Below are 18,126 nucleotides of genomic sequence, written 5' to 3' on the forward strand. Positions count from 1 at the left end.
CAGGAAATTAGGAAGCAAGAGGAGTATATCAGACTTGTTTGAAACTTTATGTACGATGTATGCTACTTTTTGAAACGTTTCTGGTTGTTTTAGTATAGGGAACGTAATTGCGTCGAGAAGGGGACAGAATCAAAGCATAGTGTCTATAAATAGGTATAACTGTTGAGTTTTATGACGGAGGGTTTGATGAAGTAAGCCGCGGTTTATCATTAACCATCTGGCATGTTTCTGTCTGTACCGTACCTTGACGCCAAAGAATGATGATAAAATGCATGCAAATTACCACTAAGCTATGTTACCGAAGTATTGGTTTTCAACATTTGTGACCAACACAGAGATGCAACTTTCGAAGATTTTCGTAACACATGAAAAAATTTAGAAAATATTAACCATAGTTGTATCGGGATACTCGCATTCGAGTTTGAGTAATTTAAAACCACCAAGCATCCATAGAAAAGAAATGTAATGTACAAAGTTGGAACACGTTACACACAAATTAGCAGTCTTTGCATACCCATAGATCAGAGAGAATCATACATACATAGCAAATGTTATTTGTCAGGCAGATCAGAGAGAGGGTGTCCATGTTTAGGAAACATCAAAACTGCTGCCCAAGAAGGCAATAGGGAAACAAGTGGACAGATCCTACCATGAGACCTGTTTAATTGTACACTTGCTATCCACACCTAACTCCAGTGGCAGATCAGATGTATTCCTCTGCACTTTGTAACTTACAATAACAGAGCTAGATTCAGTTTTTATCAAATATATATATATATATAAGGAATCCTATATGCTTAGCTTTACGCAACATGAGCTGGAGCTTTTGGTTGGATATCTTCTTGACGAATGGGTGATGCCTTGAAGCAGCCAGACTCTGGTGAAGTTGTGGCACTCACGTCAGCTTTGGCGCCATCAACCATTTTTGGTGTTGATGGACCAGGATATGGGTTCTTGTTCACCAGCCTACAAAAGGGAACAGACACATAACTACACTTACCATAGCTTAGGGGTATAAAGTAAACAGTAAAATGATGGAGTACGATCGGAGGAGTACCTGTCCCGCCGCTTCTCAAGAAAACGCTGAAGTGAGTGTCTCCTTGCAATTGGTAGTTCTGATCCAATTGATATTCACATAATCATGATGCCACATTATTAGCTTACATGCACCAAAAATGAAAATCATAGAATATTTTGCATTTGAACCTCGTAATTATTTGAATTACCAGCTTGCAGTTTGCTAAAAGATGTCCTGGGGAAAGGATACAATTGTGCCTGTGGCGAAGCCAAAGCAGTTGCAGTACTTTGAAGTGAAGGACACCTTGTAAGAGCAGGTGAAATGGTGGCATAATCGGTTGCAGCATTCTTCATGTCAACAGAGCCAACATCAGCAGCAGCCACAGCAGCAGCAATAAGCATAATTTCTTGAATCTGACAGACATGGATCGATGGTTAATTTTGGAATAAAATCTCATCCTACCAAAACATAGTAACATTCTAAAATGTTAAGTAAAGGCCAACCTTTTCAGCGGAAATTGCATCAAATACAGAAACTTTTCCGCCATAGAAGATGGTGAGTTGGGATTGAGCAAGGCTTGTGGTATTTACTCCAGATGCCAGAATCGGTAGGGAACTTGTACAACAGCAGAATAAAATCTTACAACATTATAGAAGTGTGCACAAATATGACTAATGTGCCCTTTTGCTTCACTCATGAATGAGAAAGATCTACTGGGCACAATTTACTTTAGGGGTAAAGTCTACATGCGATGCAATAGAGAAAAAAATAACAATTTTTGCTTCAAAGAATGATATGCGAACAGGAGGGTTAGGCTATCATGATACGGCCCTGTCCTGCGGGACCTTGAGGGCTAGTCACATATGAAGGCAGCAAAACCTTGAGGGACCTGTGGGTGCCCAAAAAGGATTATACTATCGCAACACACCCGATGCCCTGCAAGTTGGGTCAGGTCAAGACGGTGACACTTGAATACTTTTACACTATTTTCCGCTATAACAAAATGGTTTTAAATGAAAAAAAAAAAAAAGAGGAAACACAACATAGAACAAGCATGTGCACTTCCTAATATATATTTTTCTTATGGAATCTATAACTTCAATACAATCGAATACCATATGCTCAACTGAGTCAGTCACCGATAAGTATAAATTTCAATATGACATATGAACATCTTCTAGGTTTCATCAAAAGGGAATATACACACACACACACACATATAGAGAGAGAGAGAATTGGAAGCCCTCTAAAGTAAGTAACCATGCGAACCTAAAATATAACCAAACAAACCCTTTTTTTTTTGTTATTTTTAAATACTACCATAAAAAGAAATCAGGTCGCCGTTTTTTATACAATGGGAATTCAAAGCTTCCAAGTGATTAACACTAACTAAATCCAGCCCAAACCATTTAACATCAATAAAAATTAACTACTAGTAGTACATTTTAAAACCATGTTCAATTTGTCCTCTACAAATGAGATTAGGGTAATGAATTAAGCACTAAATTTCACTATGTATCAAGACTTCCATTTTAAAACATCAAATCGAGTATAATTAAACAGCTATATATCAAGACCCAGATCCGGAAAGAAACATTTGTCTCCTTTTTTTTACGGAATGAATACAATTAAAGCTTACCAGTTATGGGATATTTTCTGGGAAAGAAAATCAGGGGTTTCAATGGTACCCAATTTTCCTGCATCGTTATCGCCGACAATATCTCCATTAGTCTCTTTAACGACGACGTTAGGCTTGACTTCCTCGCGTGATTCAGCTTCTTCTTCCATGGAAACCAGACTTTTGACCTTTCTTTTCGTTGATAAATTTTAAAATTTTTTTCACTCTTGCTATAGGCAGACCAAAATTTGGTTTTAAAGATATATGGAAATGAAATCAATAAAAAAAAAAGGTACATTGTTTGTTTGGAATTTTAAAAGAATAAAATATATTAATAAAAAAGTACGTGAAAGTGAAAGCACGTGAACCAATCCAAGGGTCGTGGTTGTTTTGATGATTGGAACGTGTCAATCATTCAGGACCCTGGACTCTTTTTTTACCCTGGATTGATGGTCGAATTTATAAGGTAACGGTTTAATTAAATAATTTATTATAAATTTATAAAAATAAAAATATTAATAATTATCTCAATTTATTCCATTGTTAATTCAATCTATTTGTACTAATTCACAATTCAGTTAGTCTAAAGCTTTTTTCCGTATCGATATTTTAATTAATTCTCAATCTAATGGATCGATTTGGCCCGATTTAGATAATCATGCCAAAAACTCACACAATGAGTTATAATTACAAGGGTGACTGTTTATAGTTTGTATAATATTTTCTATTAGAATATTAAGTCTTTAAATTTTGTGTCAATCTTATTATTAGTTTTAATCTTTTTATTATTGATTTGTGTTTTAGACATGGTTTGATAAACTAATGGTGTGTTTGTTTTGATAATCTAAAATGTTAGTACTATGTAAAATTTGATATTGTATTAGAATAACAATTGTTAGACTCGAAAATATCAAGAGGGTGAATTGATATTTTAAAATTCTTTATAAAATTTTATAAAGAATGAGTAAATAAATGAAAAACTTGAACATTTCGATTTATAATTATTCTACCCCAATTACCTACATTCACTTTAATATATCTCAACTAAAGATTTCTCAATTGATTATATTTGAATCGATACCTCTCAAGGAGAATATATAACATTTACAATCTGTAATTTTTTCATGATGCTAAGGTAAATCCTTCCCCAAATTTTTATGGCTTAACTAGATCCTATATAGGGGCAAATCTAGGGGGGATGGTAAGGCCCAGGCCTCCCCTAATATGAAAAATTTTCCATTCTGTCTATTTAAAATTTTTAAATTTTAAATTAATAAAGATAAAATTACATATTGGTTCCTCTAAAAATGATAAAATTTTGATTTAATCATTTAAAAAATATATTTTACTATCGTAAAAATTACAATTTAATTTTGACCCTACAAAAATTTGTTGATTTTGCTTTTGAAGATATCTAAAATATCTCAAATAGCTTTTACAATACAAAGAAAAGAGGTAAACAATAAAGAAAAGAAGTTATCTAAAAATCTAGAAAATCTTAAGTGCTCTCTTTCTCTCTCAAATAATTGAAATGAAAATGATAAAAAAGTTTAACAACAATCAACTAAGAGATATATACAAGAGAAAATGAAAAATAAAAAAATTGATTTTTTTAAACTTCGCAACAATATTGTGAGTATAACGAGTATATTGTAAGGTGTAATATAAAAAATAAGTTAAATATTTAAGTTGAGAATAATCAAAACCTTATTTAATACTAAAGATGTTAAAAACAAAATCTAGCTTAATGAAAATGAAAAAGTAAGAAAAGTTTAGGTCAAATCTTGAATAAAACAAAAATTAATCCAAAGATTCTCCAAATCATCTGCTCGTTATTAGTTCTGTTTTGGACGCCAAAACCGAGCATCGTCTGGGCTCATCACAACTAAAAGCCCAGTAATCGCTCATATTCGTAAAAGAATATCATCATCAATTCAATTTTCAACAGATCTCATCTGATCTGATCTGCTCTGCTCTTTTGTATCCAGATCTTCAATATCTTTTCTTTTTCTAATTTCTTCTCCAAATTTAGTCCCTCTTAGAACAAAGCGCGGTAACATTCATTTTTGTATGTTGTTTATATTATTTCTGCTATCATACACTCGTAGATCCTAACTATCTTCTTCAACGATCTGCTTCAACTTTTTTAAAAATCATTGCTTAATTCCTCCATTTCGGCATTATTATTTTTTTATTTAGTAGGGTGAGAGAGAAGGGAACTCCGGAATTATCGTGTTCGAAGCACCGGCTTAGATCGAAATGGCGGCTGGTGGATTTGTGAGCCGGGCTTTCGAGTCGATGCTCAAGGAATGTGCCGGAAAGAAGTATCCCGATCTTCAAAAGGCTATTCAAGCTTATTTAGGTTAGATCTACACTTAATTTATTTGAACTTTATTTTGTCGATCTTCGTTCTTTTATTGTTTCTTTTGAAATTCTTTTGGTCATCTTTTATCCGTAATTGTGCTCGGAATTATGCTTTCTTTGTTTTTAATCTGTTTTCATTTTAGTGTTTCTTCTTCTTCTTCTTCTATTTAACGTTGTGAGAGTTAAAGAAGTTCTAATTTCGGATTATGCTCTATTGAGTTTCCTACTGCATTAGCCGTTGTTTAGTTATTTGAGTTTTGCATTTAATATTCACCTGCATTCTACTGTAGTATTACTTGTGGTTCAGTCAGAATGGTGTTTAGGGATATGAAGTGTAGGAGATGTAGCGCTTTCTGGAATTAGGTTAATAAACTTTACTCTCTATGGAGTAAATGATGCCTATTTTATTTTAGTATTTGCATTTACAATTTTAATCAGAAAATGGGAGAGATTTGTTTCATGGATGGATTTTAGAAGGGATGTTGTAAGTGATTGTTTTTAGTCAAAAGGGAAAGTGCAAAAGAATAATGCCAAGATAACTTGATAATGGTTACTGTTCTATTTCTTGTTATAATGGCTTGTTATAGGAGCTGGTCTTTTCTTCTTTCCATCAGAAAATTAGAGTATGTCATTAAGAGGAAAAAAAAGAGGATGGTAGAGTAAAGATTTCGGCACTTCACTTCTTACCGTGCACTGTTTTCCATGGATTAAGTAGATGACGTATTCACCTGTTTTCTTCAATATGTGAACTTATCTCTTCCTGTAATTTCTTATTTAATTTGCTGCTGATTGGTCATAGCTTTCATCTATTTACTTTTTCATTATATTTCTTTTTCATTTCTTCAGATAGTCCTAAGCAAACAAATCAGCACTCCTCATCCAGTGAGCAAAATCAAGCAGCAGAGCCTTCTGCTGGAGATGGAAGGTTTATGCCTGTTTACAATCTTATAATCTGATTTTTTAAATAAAAAAAAATTGGTTCCAACTTGATTCATTTCTAGTTTCTTACCCAAGATATAAACCCTATGGAATAGCCTTTTTATGCATAGTTCTTTAGTCTATTACTTTACACTGTTGTTTGCTCTCCAAAGAGTTAACAACTGAAGTTTTCGCCCACCACTATAACCTTTTTCAGATTCAGCCTAGGTGGCGTTGTAAAAAATTATATGAAAATGATATTACTTGCAGTAATGTGATCGTGGCTGAAGTTATAACAATTATTGATGACCTCTATTTTCTATTTTTGTCTTGTAGTTCTGGTGAAACTGAAACTGTAGCCGGACAAACTGGAACAGAATCTGTTGGATCAAGCTCAGTTCCACAAAGTGCTGGGGATACTGAACATGTCAGTAAGCCAACTGGTGTGAGTGGAACAACTATCATAACTGCCTTAGCAAATGCTGGATACACCTTGGAAGGGGCTGAGGTGGAGCTTGTTCTAAATCCTCTTCGACTTGCATTTGAGTCAAAGAACTTAAAAATCCTTGAACCTGCTTTGGATTGTCTTCATGTATGTAGTTATTTTCTCTCTTGATCTATTATTTTTAATTGTTTATTTTCTACTTCTTGTCTATGGTTTTTTATTCTTATATAACTCAAAGGGAATTCCACATCCATCTGAATACCTGTTATATATTCTTAAGAGCTCCTTATTTTTGTTCTTTGATTTTGGGATATAATGCTTTTGTTTTTTATATAGTCGATTACTTATGGTCTGTTTTAATTTCATAAGCACAGAAACTAATTGCCTACGATCATCTGGAGGGAGATCCTGGTTTGGATGGTGGTAAAAATGTACCTCTGTTTACTGACATTCTGAATATGGTTTGCAGTTGTGTTGATAATTCTTCTCCTGACAGGTATGTGGTCTTGTGTATGTTAACCTTATTTTTAGCATATGGCACTCGTTAAGTATTTTAATTCTAGAAATCAATTTGCAGTACAATTCTGCAAGTGTTGAAGGTACTTCTTACTGCTGTAGCATCCGCAAAGTTCCGAGGTAAATAGTGCAGGACCTAGTGGGATTCTCATCTATTTTGTTGTATACCATCTGAATTGAGTCTTGCTGCAATTTGCTTATTAAAATTGCAGTCCATGGGGAACCTTTGCTTGGAGTTATCAGAGTCTGCTACAATATTGCTCTTCACAGGTACTGTTTTTATTTGTTGAAGATAGTGATAGTCCAACTTTATAGTTTTCATAATTTGTGGATTGGATGTGTAGCAAGAGCCCGGTAAACCAAGCGACATCAAAGGCAATGTTGACACAGATGATTAGCATCATCTTTAGGAGAATGGAGGCTGATCCAGTATGGAATTTATAATTCTAACCTTTTAACTGTTTTTTCTTCCTTTTTATATCAGGAAGAAAATCGATAGTCTTAATATCTTTTACATGGAATTCAGGTCTCTACTTCGTCTAATTCTTCTGATCTTACCAAAGCTGCTTCCGTGGAGAATTCTATTTCAAAAGCTGAAGAAGCTTCCTCAAATGACCAAAATGACGATGAAATGACTCTAGGGGATGCACTTAATCAGGCCAAGGATACCACACTTGCATCTGTTGAGGAACTTCAAAACCTTGCTGGTGGGGCTGATATTAAGGTGCATCCTCTTCTTTGCTATTAGTTGTTTTGATTAATTTGGTTTTCAGAACTCAGTTTTTATATCATTCTGTGGGTGTTTGCATTGGTGAAGTTTATTTTTATTGTATTTTATTTGTGGTTCTTACAACGGTACCTGCATGTTTTATAGGGCTTAGAGGCTGCTCTTGACAAAGTTGTGCATGTTGAAGATGGTAAAAAGATCACAAGGTATGGACTAAAATATTTTGTCTAAATTTTCTGTCTTGATTTTCTTTCCTTCCTTTGTATATTGTTGCTTCTTTTCATGATTCTTGAAACTCTTCTTTAGAGGGATTGACCTTGAGAGCATGAGTATTGGTAAACGTGATGCACTACTAGTGTTCCGCACCCTTTGCAAGGTTGGTTCTTTTATCACTAATTATTCTTGCCATTTTGAAGTCTCTGCTTGCATTCCCTTCATGAAATGTTTTATCTTGCAGATGGGTATGAAGGAAGATACTGATGAGGTCACAACCAAGACACGCATTCTCTCTCTTGAACTTCTGCAGGTTAGTTTTATGACTTTATTTTATGCTTTGTAAGAACGCTGGTTTGTTGTCTTTTCATAAAAGAATACAGTGTTTTCCCAACTAAATGGGGTCATATTTACAAATGCTTTTTTTTTTTAATTCTCTGTTAATATGATATTTTTGCTATTTTCTTTCTCTGGGGAAAAGGCATCTATGTAGCATCTTTGTATTTGAATTTGAATAGATAGAAAGCCTTTGACATTGTAGAGTAGACTTTCATTTGTATCTCTAAAAGAATCTTATCAGCACAAACAACGTTTTAAAATGCCAAAATTTGTTTACTTTCTAAAGGTAATAAAGGAGTGATTGCTTATGTAATTCATCATGTTTGCTGGCCTATGTTATTTCAGGGTTTGTTGGAAGGGGTTAGCCATTCATTTACAAAGAACTTTCATTTCATTGATTCAGTGAAAGCATATCTCTCATATGCTTTGTTGAGGGCTTCAGTTTCGCAGTCCCCTGTCATTTTTCAGGTTATCTTGCATTTATGTACTCTATTTGTGGGAAGAATCTGCTACGAGAATTTGTCTGACTGTTTATTTCTTTGTGGCAGTATGCTACTGGGATATTTGCTGTGCTTTTGTTGCGATTCCGAGAGTGTCTTAAAGTATGATTACTATTTTGACAGATTGTTAAATCTAGTTCTTTCGAACATCGCATTAGTGCTGTGATATACACCAGTTTTGCTTGATGCCTGAGTATCTTTTTCTTATCTCTTGCAGGGTGAAATTGGTGTTTTTTTCCCCTTGATTGTTTTGCGATCATTGGATGGTTCAGACTTCCCCATTAACCAAAAAACAAGTGTTCTTCGGTACAGTGCCCTTCCTAATTGATTGGATGTTGCAATTGCTGGTGCTAATTGATTTTAGTTAAATTGTGTTGTTCATTGTTCAGCTTTCACCATGAGCAATGTAATTTGCTATTTCTTTATATAATCTAATCTCTAATTATATTTTCTAGGATGCTTGAGAAAGTTTGCAAAGATCCCCAGATGCTTGTTGATGTTTATGTGAATTACGACTGTGATCTTGAGGCACCGAACTTATTTGAACGCTTGGTATGAACTCAGTCACCATTTACCTGTCATTTGTTTATATGTTTATATATTGTTCTTGGCCTTTTCATGTTTATATATTGTTCTTGCCTTATGACCCTCTAGGTCACAACTCTGTCTAAAATAGCTCAAGGGGCACAAAGTGCAGACCCAAATTCTGTTGTTGCCAACCAGACTACATCAATTAAGGGTTCTGCGCTCCAGGTAGGTTAATCTATTAACAAGCTCCACTAAATTAGCTTGCCAAGCATTAAGACCGTTATTCGTTTGTATTTCTATGCTTCCATGTCCACCAAAGTTGTTTGATAAAGCTGTACTTCCTAAACTCTTCAGTGCCTTGTCAATTTACTAAAATCACTGGTTGACTGGGAGAAATCTCGAAGACAATCAGAAAGGAAGAGGGGAGGTAGTGAGTCTCCTGAAGAAGATTCGGCTGGAGAATCTGTTGAGTTAAAAAGCAGGGAAGATGCTACCAGTAACTTTGAGAAGGCAAAAGCTCATAAATCTACCATGGAAGCTGCCATCTCTGAGGTAATTGATTGGGTTTTTTGCTCAAGGTTTTGAGACCGGAAGTTTTCTGCAATGCAAATATGTGGCAATTCAACAATCCTCAATTTCTTGGATTGTAATTAGGTTCTAAAAGATGGTTTTAATTACGTGGCAGTTCAACAGGCAACCAGTGAAGGGTATTGGGTATCTGATATCAAATAAATTAGTGGAAAATAATCCTGCCGCAGTTGCCCAATTTCTAAGAAATACTCTCAGTCTGGACAAGGTAGAGTCTTTATAAATTCAACTTTTGCTTAATTCTTGTAGAATCGGTCTAATTCTTAGCATTCTTACAGGCAATGATCGGTGATTATTTGGGTCAACATGAGGAGTTTCCCCTTGCTGTCATGCATGCTTACGTAGATTCGATGACATTTTCAGGGATGAAATTTCATACTGCAATACGAGAATTTCTTAAAGGATTTCGTCTTCCTGGGGAGGCTCAAAAGATAGATCGCATTATGGAAAAATTTGCAGAAAGGTATAGGGGTATCTATGCTGTGTGCATGATACAGTCATTTTTATAAATCGTGAACATATGCATGACTTAATTTAATTATTGAAACAGACTTAAGTGTTCTTTAGTTTACTGATGGTTCTTTAGCCATTCCAGGTAGGTTGTTGTCATTGGAGATATATCTTATTGTCTTGAGAACATTTCCCTAATATATCTTGGGCAGCCTTCTATCTTCCTTCTGTTGTTTGTTTTATTAGCCTAGATTAAAAGTCAGTACAACTTCTGTCCTCAAATCTCAATTTCTGCTACATCATGCCAAACCTTTTCTTTAAACACGTTTGAGATTCATTCTATAGCGAGGCTTGTAGGAAATTTAATTAAGATTTGCATGCCTTTGTTGTATAATAATTTATTTTCTATGAACCATTTTACTATATATTTGTTGATTTTTTTAATACAATTCTTGGTGTCCACTTATTATGTAGACTACGTGCTTCTCTGCAGGATCTGTGGTGCTTAGTTGTCTCATTTTGCGTTTGGCAGGTATTGTGCTGATAATCCTGGTCTTTTCAAGAATGCAGACACTGCATATGTTCTTGCATATGCAGTTATAATGCTGAACACTGATGCCCATAACCCAATGGTCTGGCCGAAAATGTCAAAGTCAGATTTTATACGCATGAATGCAACAAATGATCCAGAAGAGTCTGCCCCTACTGAGCTTCTGGAAGAGATCTATGATTCTATTGTTAAGGACGAGATAAAAATGAAAGATGATGCAACTGGAATTGGGAAAGGTGTCAGGCAAAAGCCAGAGGGTGAAGAGAGAGGCCGCCTTGTTAGTATTCTTAATCTGGCTCTACCTAAACAAAAATCAGCAGTTGATGCTAAGTCTGAAAGTGAAGCAATAATTAAGCAGACACAGGCTATCATCCGAAACCAAGGAGCAAAAAGAGTTTTTTACACTGCACAAGAGATTGAACTTGTTAAACCCATGGTTGAAGCTGTAGGATGGTCATTGCTGGCTACCTTCTCCGTTACAATGGAGGAAGGTGAAAATAGGCCGAGGGTTGCTCTTTGTATGGAAGGATTTAAAGCTGGTATACATATCACATATGTCCTTGGAATGGATACAATGCGCTATGCCTTTTTAACATCTCTAGTCAGGTAAAGCTATCTTTTTCTACTTGGAAAAGTTCCTTTCCTCCACCCTTCCCATTTGTAAACGTTGCATTTGTTCTACTTTGCCATTGTATTTATTCTGTTGTTCTTACCTTGTCTCATGTTGGGCAGCCCCTACATCAATCACTATTATAATTGTTTAATTGAGCAATTCACGTCATTGTAATGCCTCAGGCAGTAGTTTAGCTGTAATGCTTAGTCTGTGAATTTTTGGATGTTAGGTTTACTTTCTTGCATGCCCCAAAGGATATGCGTAGTAAAAATGTGGAAGCATTGCGGACTCTATTGGGTTTATGTGACTCAGAACCAGATTCTCTTCAAGACACGTGGAATGCTGTTCTTGAATGTGTTTCTCGGCTTGAATTTATAACGACAACTCCTGTCATTGCTGCAAGTGTCATGCATGGATCAAATCAGATCTCCAGGGATGCTGTTGTGCAGTCACTGAAAGAGTTGGCTGGGAAACCTGCTGAACAGGTTTTTACAAATAGTGAAAAATTGCCTAGTGATTCTGTTGTGGAGTTCTTCACTGCTCTCTGTGGTGTATCAGCAGAAGAACTGAGACAAATCCCAGCCCGTGTTTTCAGCTTGCAGAAGCTTGTCGAGATCAGTTATTACAATATTGCTCGTATACGCATGGTATTTCCTTGACTGACTTCCAACACTCCCTTGTTCGTGTTTCCAATTACTTATCCAAGATTTTATGGCTAGTCTTATTCTGAACCTTATTGTGTAGATTAGGATATGCATTACTTCAACAGGCATATTGAAATATTGAGAACATGTAGGAATACCAGAGAGTACTCCTTAAAATGCTCTGACCATCTTTGAATTTCACCCAACTTTTTAGCTCAAAGCTTTTCGTTCCTTCTTGAAGTCCTGTTCTTTTAGGGAAAAGAAGTTCATAAAGTACATGATATATCTGTACCATGTTCTCTTGGTAAAACTGCAGAGAATATTCTGAAAGAAGTTTAAATAATGCAATTGAATCAACTTTACATGTAAAGTTACTCTAATTTACAAGAATAGGGCATTTTATATTACACTTTCTTTCTTTTAGCACATATGAACACTTTTATAGGATAATTTTATTCAGATGTGTAATTTCCAGACATGAGCTGTTACTTTGACATAGTGAGATCTAATTATGGTTTATAAATTGATTTATATATCGAAAATTATTCAGTAATTTCCTCCCACAGTACATGTATTATTATATTCTAAAAGTATTAATGATATGTCTATCAGGTCTGGGCTAGAATATGGACTGTCCTTGCAGATCATTTCATTTCTGCTGGCAGCCATGCAGATGAGAAAATTGCTATGTATGCTATAGATTCTTTGAGGCAGCTTGGTATGAAGTATTTGGAGCGTGCTGAATTGACCAATTTTACTTTTCAAAATGATATTCTTAAACCTTTTGTCATCCTCATGCGGAATAGTCGAAGTGGAACCATAAGGAGCCTTATTGTTGACTGCATTGTGCAGGTATGTCTGCTTGCTCAGATTTCTTGAACATCTAACTCTCCTGCTGGTTGTTGTTTTTCCCTCTATCATATATTTTGTAGTTAATACATTTTTAATTTTAAGCCTTTGCTGTCAGTTTTTTCTTATTCCCGTGGGCATCCTGTGTGACACTCAGACTTACCATGATGTTATTGCAGATGATAAAATCAAAGGTTGGAAGCATAAAATCTGGATGGAGAAGTGTTTTCATGATTTTCACTGCTGCCGCTGATGATGATATGGAATCAATTGTTGAAAGTGCATTTGAGAATGTGGAACAGGGTAAGAAACTGCCTTTTTCCTTTTTCCTGACTGATTCTTGTTTTCATTGTCCAATTAATTTAACAGCAGGTTCTTTGCAGTTGTACTGGAACACTTTGATCAAGTTGTTGGAGACTGTTTTATGGACTGTGTCAACTGTCTTATTAGGTTCGCCAACAATAAAACTTCCCACCGTATAAGTTTGAAGGCTGTGGCCCTTCTCCGTATATGTGAAGACCGTCTAGCAGAGGTTTGGTTTCCATACTTAAGCTTGATACTTAAGCTTGATTTGTTAGTTGGGCATGTTGTTCTACCCTCTCGATCTCTTCCTCTGTAGGACTAAAATAGTCACAGTATGGTCTAAAACTAGCAATGATCACCAGCCCTTCTACCAAGAGGACTTTGTTCATTGTCTTTCTTATGATAAGATGCTGTAATTTTTTATTAAACTTCGAACATTTAGATGTACTCTTTTTCTCTTATCAGGGAAAAGCAAAGTTTATATTAGCTGTTTCATCTCATTGATTATTTCTAACATGTTTGTGAATTTGCTTAAGTTCTGCATTCTTTTCTTTCTAAAGGATGTTTTGTGTAAGTATTTCCATTTGTGTTTCAATTACAGGGACGTATACCTGGTGGAGCTCTTAAACCAATTAGTGTTGATGCTGACTCAGCATTTGACGTAACCGAGCATTATTGGTTCCCAATGCTTGCTGGGTTGTCTGATCTGACATCAGATTCAAGACCAGAGGTTAGGAGTTGTGCACTTGAAGTTTTGTTTGATTTGCTGAATGAAAGAGGTAGCAAGTTCTCAACATCATTTTGGGAGAGCATTTTCCATCGTGTCTTGTTTCCCATGTTTGATCATGTGAGACATGCTGGAAAGGAGAGCTTAATTTCCTCCGGAGATGAGTTGTTTCGTGAAAGCAGCATTCATTCACTTCAGTTGCTGTGCAACCTTTTCAACACTTTTTACAAGGTATATGAGTTTAGTTGTCCTCTTAACAATATTATTCACACGACATATAAAATGCGGGTGGTGGGGTTTAGACTCTGTCTGGAAACCATACATCATCTAAATTTCCTGTGGTCCATATAATCTTGTGATTGGACCATGCTTCCTGACAATTACTGGTTGCTTGAACTTTCTTGTCTATTTTGTTTCTCTTACAGGAGGTATGCTTTATGCTACCCCCACTCTTGAGTTTGCTGCTGGACTGTGCTAAAAAATCAGATCAGACGGTTGTTTCAATTTCTCTTGGGGCGTTGGTCCATCTCATAGAGGTTGGAGGACACCAGTTCAGTGAGAGTGACTGGGACATGTTGTTGAAGAGCATAAGGTATGCATGCCTTAAGATTTGAGAATACGCAATTTTTTGACGATTTGAATTTTTATTTGCAAGTCATATGTATTTTGTTACTTTATTCTTATCACCAGAGATGCATCATACACAACACAACCGCTTGAGCTACTTAATGCATTGGGACTAGAGAATCCAATGAACCCCTCTATTTTAAGAGATTTAAAGGTTCATACAGATGTTTATCAATTTAGTTCTACGGATAATGGGAACATTTCACCACTTGCATCCCCGAGTAGCAGCACAAGGAATACGAATGCATCTGTTTCACAAGATCACAATCAAGATTCTGCATTACAGCCTATTCCAGATGGATCTGAAGGTTAGCTGTTGAGAATCTTTCCCCTTAAAATTTCGACAGCACAGAATTTGCATCTTCATCAGTTAATATATTTAACATATCAGAATTAGTTGTACGTTGCAGATTTGTCTGCCTAGCTATGTACAAAGTTTAAATACCCTCTGATCATATGCTGATGTCGAGTTTTCCTTAATACTAGAAGCGAAGGGCTGACCTATGTACTACTGCTCATACCACCCAATCTGGACATTTGAATTTGTCCATTGACAAACCAAACCTGATAAATATATACATTGTCACTCCTGTAGGTGTTCCCTCACCGTCAGGTAGAGCTCAGAAGTCTGCTGAAGCTGGGAGTCTCCAACGAAGTCAAACTATAGGTCAAAGAATCATGGATAACATATTTCTTAGAGGTTTTACCTCAAAACCAAAGAGTCCTACATCAGAGACTCCAGTTCCATCTTCACCTCTCAAGGTAAGCATGTCTCCATGTCTCCACTGCTTATTTATTGTACTTATACTCAAAAAAAGAAAAGAAAAGGAGACTTCCTTATTGCACTCAATTGTTATTATTATGCAAATATTTGCTTATAAGTATTAAGAAGCTAGTTTTTGTCATTTCAATCTTGCTGATGTTTCTATTTAAGGCTAAAATGTAAAAAGTATGGATGTAAAGCATTAGTGAAACTATATGCATTCTCCCTTTTTCACTTACCCCTCTTTTTTTATCCGACGGTTCTCTAGCTTCCCGAGTCTCTGGAGCCTGATGCCAGAGATGAGGAGGAAAGTCCACTGATGGAAACAGTTAGGGGCAAGTGCATCACTCAGTTATTACTTCTTGGTGCTGTTGATAGCATTCAGGTTTGTGTCTTTGGACTTTGGGAATTGGGACGTATGATTTTATAATTCTTTTACCAATTAAATTGTGGTCAAAATTGGCAGAAAAAATACTGGGATAATTTGAAAGCAACTCAGAAGATTGCCATAATGGACATTTTGTTATCCTTACTAGAGTTTGCTGCTTCATATAATTCGTATTCTAACCTCAGAACACGTATGCACCATACCCCTGCAGAAAGGTAAGAAAATCAGTTTTTTCTCATTTCATCTTTCAGTAATCATCTTGCCTATAAATCTTCTTACCTGCAGAACGTGTAGGCTTCTAATAACTTCTTACCTTGGCAGGCCCCCTCTAAATCTTTTCCGTCAAGAGTTAGCAGGAACTTCCATTTATCTGGATGTCTTGCAAAAAGTCACATCAGGATTTAATGACAATAATAGACAAAACCTAGAATCTAATGGTTCTCAGGACACTGAAGATACGAAACTGGAAGGAATAGCAGAAGAGAGGCTGATTTCTTTCTGTGAACAGGTACTAAGGGATGCCACTGATCTCCAGTCTACAATAGGGGAAACTACCAATGTGGATATGCATCGAGTTTTGGAATTGCGGTCTCCAATCATCATTAAGGTACTATATCAGAAATAAAGGAATTGAACTATTTTAGTGCTTTGAAGTGAATATCTCCTCATCGTTATTGTTTCAGGGCTCACGTTACATAATATATTTTCTGTGTTGGTTTTACTCTTGCAGGTGCTTAGAGGCATGTGCTTCATGAACAATAAGATTTTCAGGAAACACCTCAGAGAATTTTATCCTTTGCTTACAAAACTTGTCTGTTGTGACCAGGTAAATCTCCCTTTTTCTTTGCCTGTACCGTAGAATCTCCTAATAGATTTCTAGTCATACGTCTGTATGCGATATAAGAATCGTATTAAGTTTCGAAATGGTTTCCCATTTAGATTTCTTTGTTCCCATCACCATGGCCACTGCAGACTAGGCACAATTTTTACACTCCTTAACCACCAGTTTCCCGCATATGGTTTGGTCTCCACTTATTTGCAATTAAGCATGAAAAAGAATACAATCAGTCCTGAAGTCGAACTAATCTTTTTTTTGTTTGTTTTTGAGTTTGTCGTAACCGATTGCATTTTTATTTATTCAGTTGGGTGTTCGTGGAGCACTGGGTGATCTTTTCAGGATACAATTGAAAGCTCTCCTACCATGAGTTATGATGTCTATTTTTGAGCTGTTTTTGGAGGATTGGGGTTTCGGCATTGTTGCAAAATTCCATCGGATCATGGCCATGTTGTATTATTGTTTACCGAGCGAGAAAAAAGAAATTAGAGGTTTAAAATTGACATTCTATTTTTTTTCCCTTGCAATCGCTTGTTATTTTACGGGTAGCATAGAATTTGAATATATTGAGGTAAAGGTTGTTTCAGTGGTTACTTACATTTATACCTGAGTTACAACTAGCGAAATTTTCTGTGTTATAGAATGAATATATTTGAATTTCACTTATCTGATTGATTCTGTGTTCCTTTTTATTAGCTAATACGAACGTTAGAAAACGGTTCGTTCGTATTGTCGGTGAAAACGGTTCGGTTTGGATCGATTTTGGAAAAAAATTACTGTTCTACTAAGTTTTTTTTGTTTATTTCAATTTTTGGTCAGTTTGGATGATTAATTTTGGTCACTTTGGATAATTATGGTTTGGGCATGCATATCTACTACGGTAGAAGATTAATTCACACCCAAAAATAAAAATAAAAACTTATATAGAATTTAACTTTACTTTTAAACACCGATTATATAGGGATTTACAAAAAAAAAAAGTTTGACCATATTTTTAGGGTTGATTGAAAAAAATGGTTTCTGAAAACAAAACAAACATGGCCTCACTCATTCCCCTTTCTGACCCTTCTTCCAATTTCTCTGTATCTTCTCAAAATCCCGTTCTTCCCAATTCTGATTTCGTTTCTGCTACTAATAATAGTTCTCCGATTCAAAATTCGCCCAAAAATATGTCAAAATTTCGTATCAAGTTTCCCCGCCATCTTTTCATTGCTACAAAAGAGAATCCGAATCCCATTACCGAACCACTCATAGATGATACCTCAAAGTTTATAAAGAACAATAGCAAGATTGTGGATGATCCCTCTGTTGTCGGAAAGGATGATGAAAGTGAATCCAGTGCTGTTGTTTTGAAAGTAAAATCTTTGCCTGTGATCGATACTCAATCACCACCTCGAGCAACCACTGTTCCACTCAAAAAGCACAAACAAAAGAAGCGACAGTTCTCAGTTGTACTTACGAGGGAAGAGATTGAAGAGGATATCGTCGCAATCGAAGCCTTGGCGGGCGGCAAACGATTACGAAGGCCCAAAATCCGAGACCCACCTTATAACAGAACTGATCGAAGACGCATTGATCTTTTGTTTCCAGGGTTAGGGAATTG

At 35.8% G+C, this 18,126-nt stretch overlaps 2 protein-coding genes across 5 annotated transcripts; one reads left to right on the top strand and one right to left on the bottom strand.

The window, feature by feature from the left end:
* Positions 1-485: 485 nt before the first annotated feature.
* On the bottom strand, positions 486-2,912 carry LOC105799784 (protein TIFY 3). Its single transcript, XM_012630554.2, has 5 exons — positions 2,658-2,912; positions 1,522-1,633; positions 1,227-1,431; positions 1,058-1,115; positions 486-966 (listed from the first exon to the last, which is right to left on the bottom strand). Exons 1-5 carry the CDS (start codon positions 2,804-2,806, stop codon positions 804-806), a joined length of 687 nt encoding a protein of 228 aa, XP_012486008.1. The 5' UTR covers positions 2,807-2,912; the 3' UTR covers positions 486-803.
* Positions 2,913-4,486: 1,574 nt separating this feature from the next.
* On the top strand, positions 4,487-17,189 carry LOC105799374 (brefeldin A-inhibited guanine nucleotide-exchange protein 5). 4 transcript variants are annotated; one of them, XM_012629939.2, is made up of 34 exons: positions 4,487-4,704; positions 4,836-4,998; positions 5,847-5,925; positions 6,255-6,510; positions 6,738-6,859; positions 6,941-6,999; positions 7,092-7,149; positions 7,224-7,308; positions 7,406-7,603; positions 7,754-7,812; positions 7,913-7,982; positions 8,064-8,132; positions 8,504-8,626; positions 8,707-8,760; positions 8,876-8,964; positions 9,114-9,210; positions 9,313-9,411; positions 9,541-9,738; positions 9,872-9,982; positions 10,053-10,237; positions 10,757-11,380; positions 11,617-12,034; positions 12,644-12,883; positions 13,060-13,183; positions 13,264-13,412; positions 13,785-14,141; positions 14,336-14,502; positions 14,601-14,845; positions 15,133-15,299; positions 15,569-15,685; positions 15,767-15,903; positions 16,010-16,295; positions 16,419-16,514; positions 16,831-17,189. In XM_012629939.2, the coding sequence occupies exons 2-34, from the start codon at positions 4,896-4,898 to the stop codon at positions 16,891-16,893; spliced, it is 5,304 nt and encodes a 1,767-aa protein (XP_012485393.1). In that variant the 5' UTR covers positions 4,487-4,704; positions 4,836-4,895; the 3' UTR covers positions 16,894-17,189. The 4 variants fall into 4 exon arrangements, with proteins under 4 accessions (XP_012485393.1, XP_012485547.1, XP_012485474.1 ...); XM_012630093.2 differs by having other exon boundaries at positions 4,839-4,998; XM_012630020.2 differs by having other exon boundaries at positions 4,487-4,689.
* The last annotated feature ends 937 nt before the right edge of the window (positions 17,190-18,126 follow it).

The sequence above is a fragment of the Gossypium raimondii genome, chromosome 7 (genome assembly GCF_025698545.1).
Source record: "Gossypium raimondii isolate GPD5lz chromosome 7, ASM2569854v1, whole genome shotgun sequence".
NCBI lineage: Eukaryota > Viridiplantae > Streptophyta > Magnoliopsida > Malvales > Malvaceae > Gossypium > Gossypium raimondii.

Excerpts from the sequence above, each read along its gene's own strand:
- LOC105799784 (XM_012630554.2), bottom strand. The coding sequence starts at position 2,806 with ATGGAAGAAGAAGCTGAATCACGCGAGGAAGTCAAGCCTAACGTCGTC. Across the intron at positions 1,634-2,657 it reads CAGAAAATATCCCATAACTG|TTCCCTACCGATTCTGGCAT; the intron begins GTAAGCTTTAAT and ends CTGTTGTACAAG. Across the intron at positions 967-1,057 it reads CTTGAGAAGCGGCGGGACAG|GCTGGTGAACAAGAACCCAT; the intron begins GTACTCCTCCGA and ends TCCCTTTTGTAG.
- LOC105799374 (XM_012629939.2), top strand. The coding sequence starts at position 4,896 with ATGGCGGCTGGTGGATTTGTGAGCCGGGCTTTCGAGTCGATGCTCAAG. Across the intron at positions 9,412-9,540 it reads TTAAGGGTTCTGCGCTCCAG|TGCCTTGTCAATTTACTAAA; the intron begins GTAGGTTAATCT and ends TAAACTCTTCAG. Across the intron at positions 14,503-14,600 it reads ATGTTGTTGAAGAGCATAAG|AGATGCATCATACACAACAC; the intron begins GTATGCATGCCT and ends TCTTATCACCAG.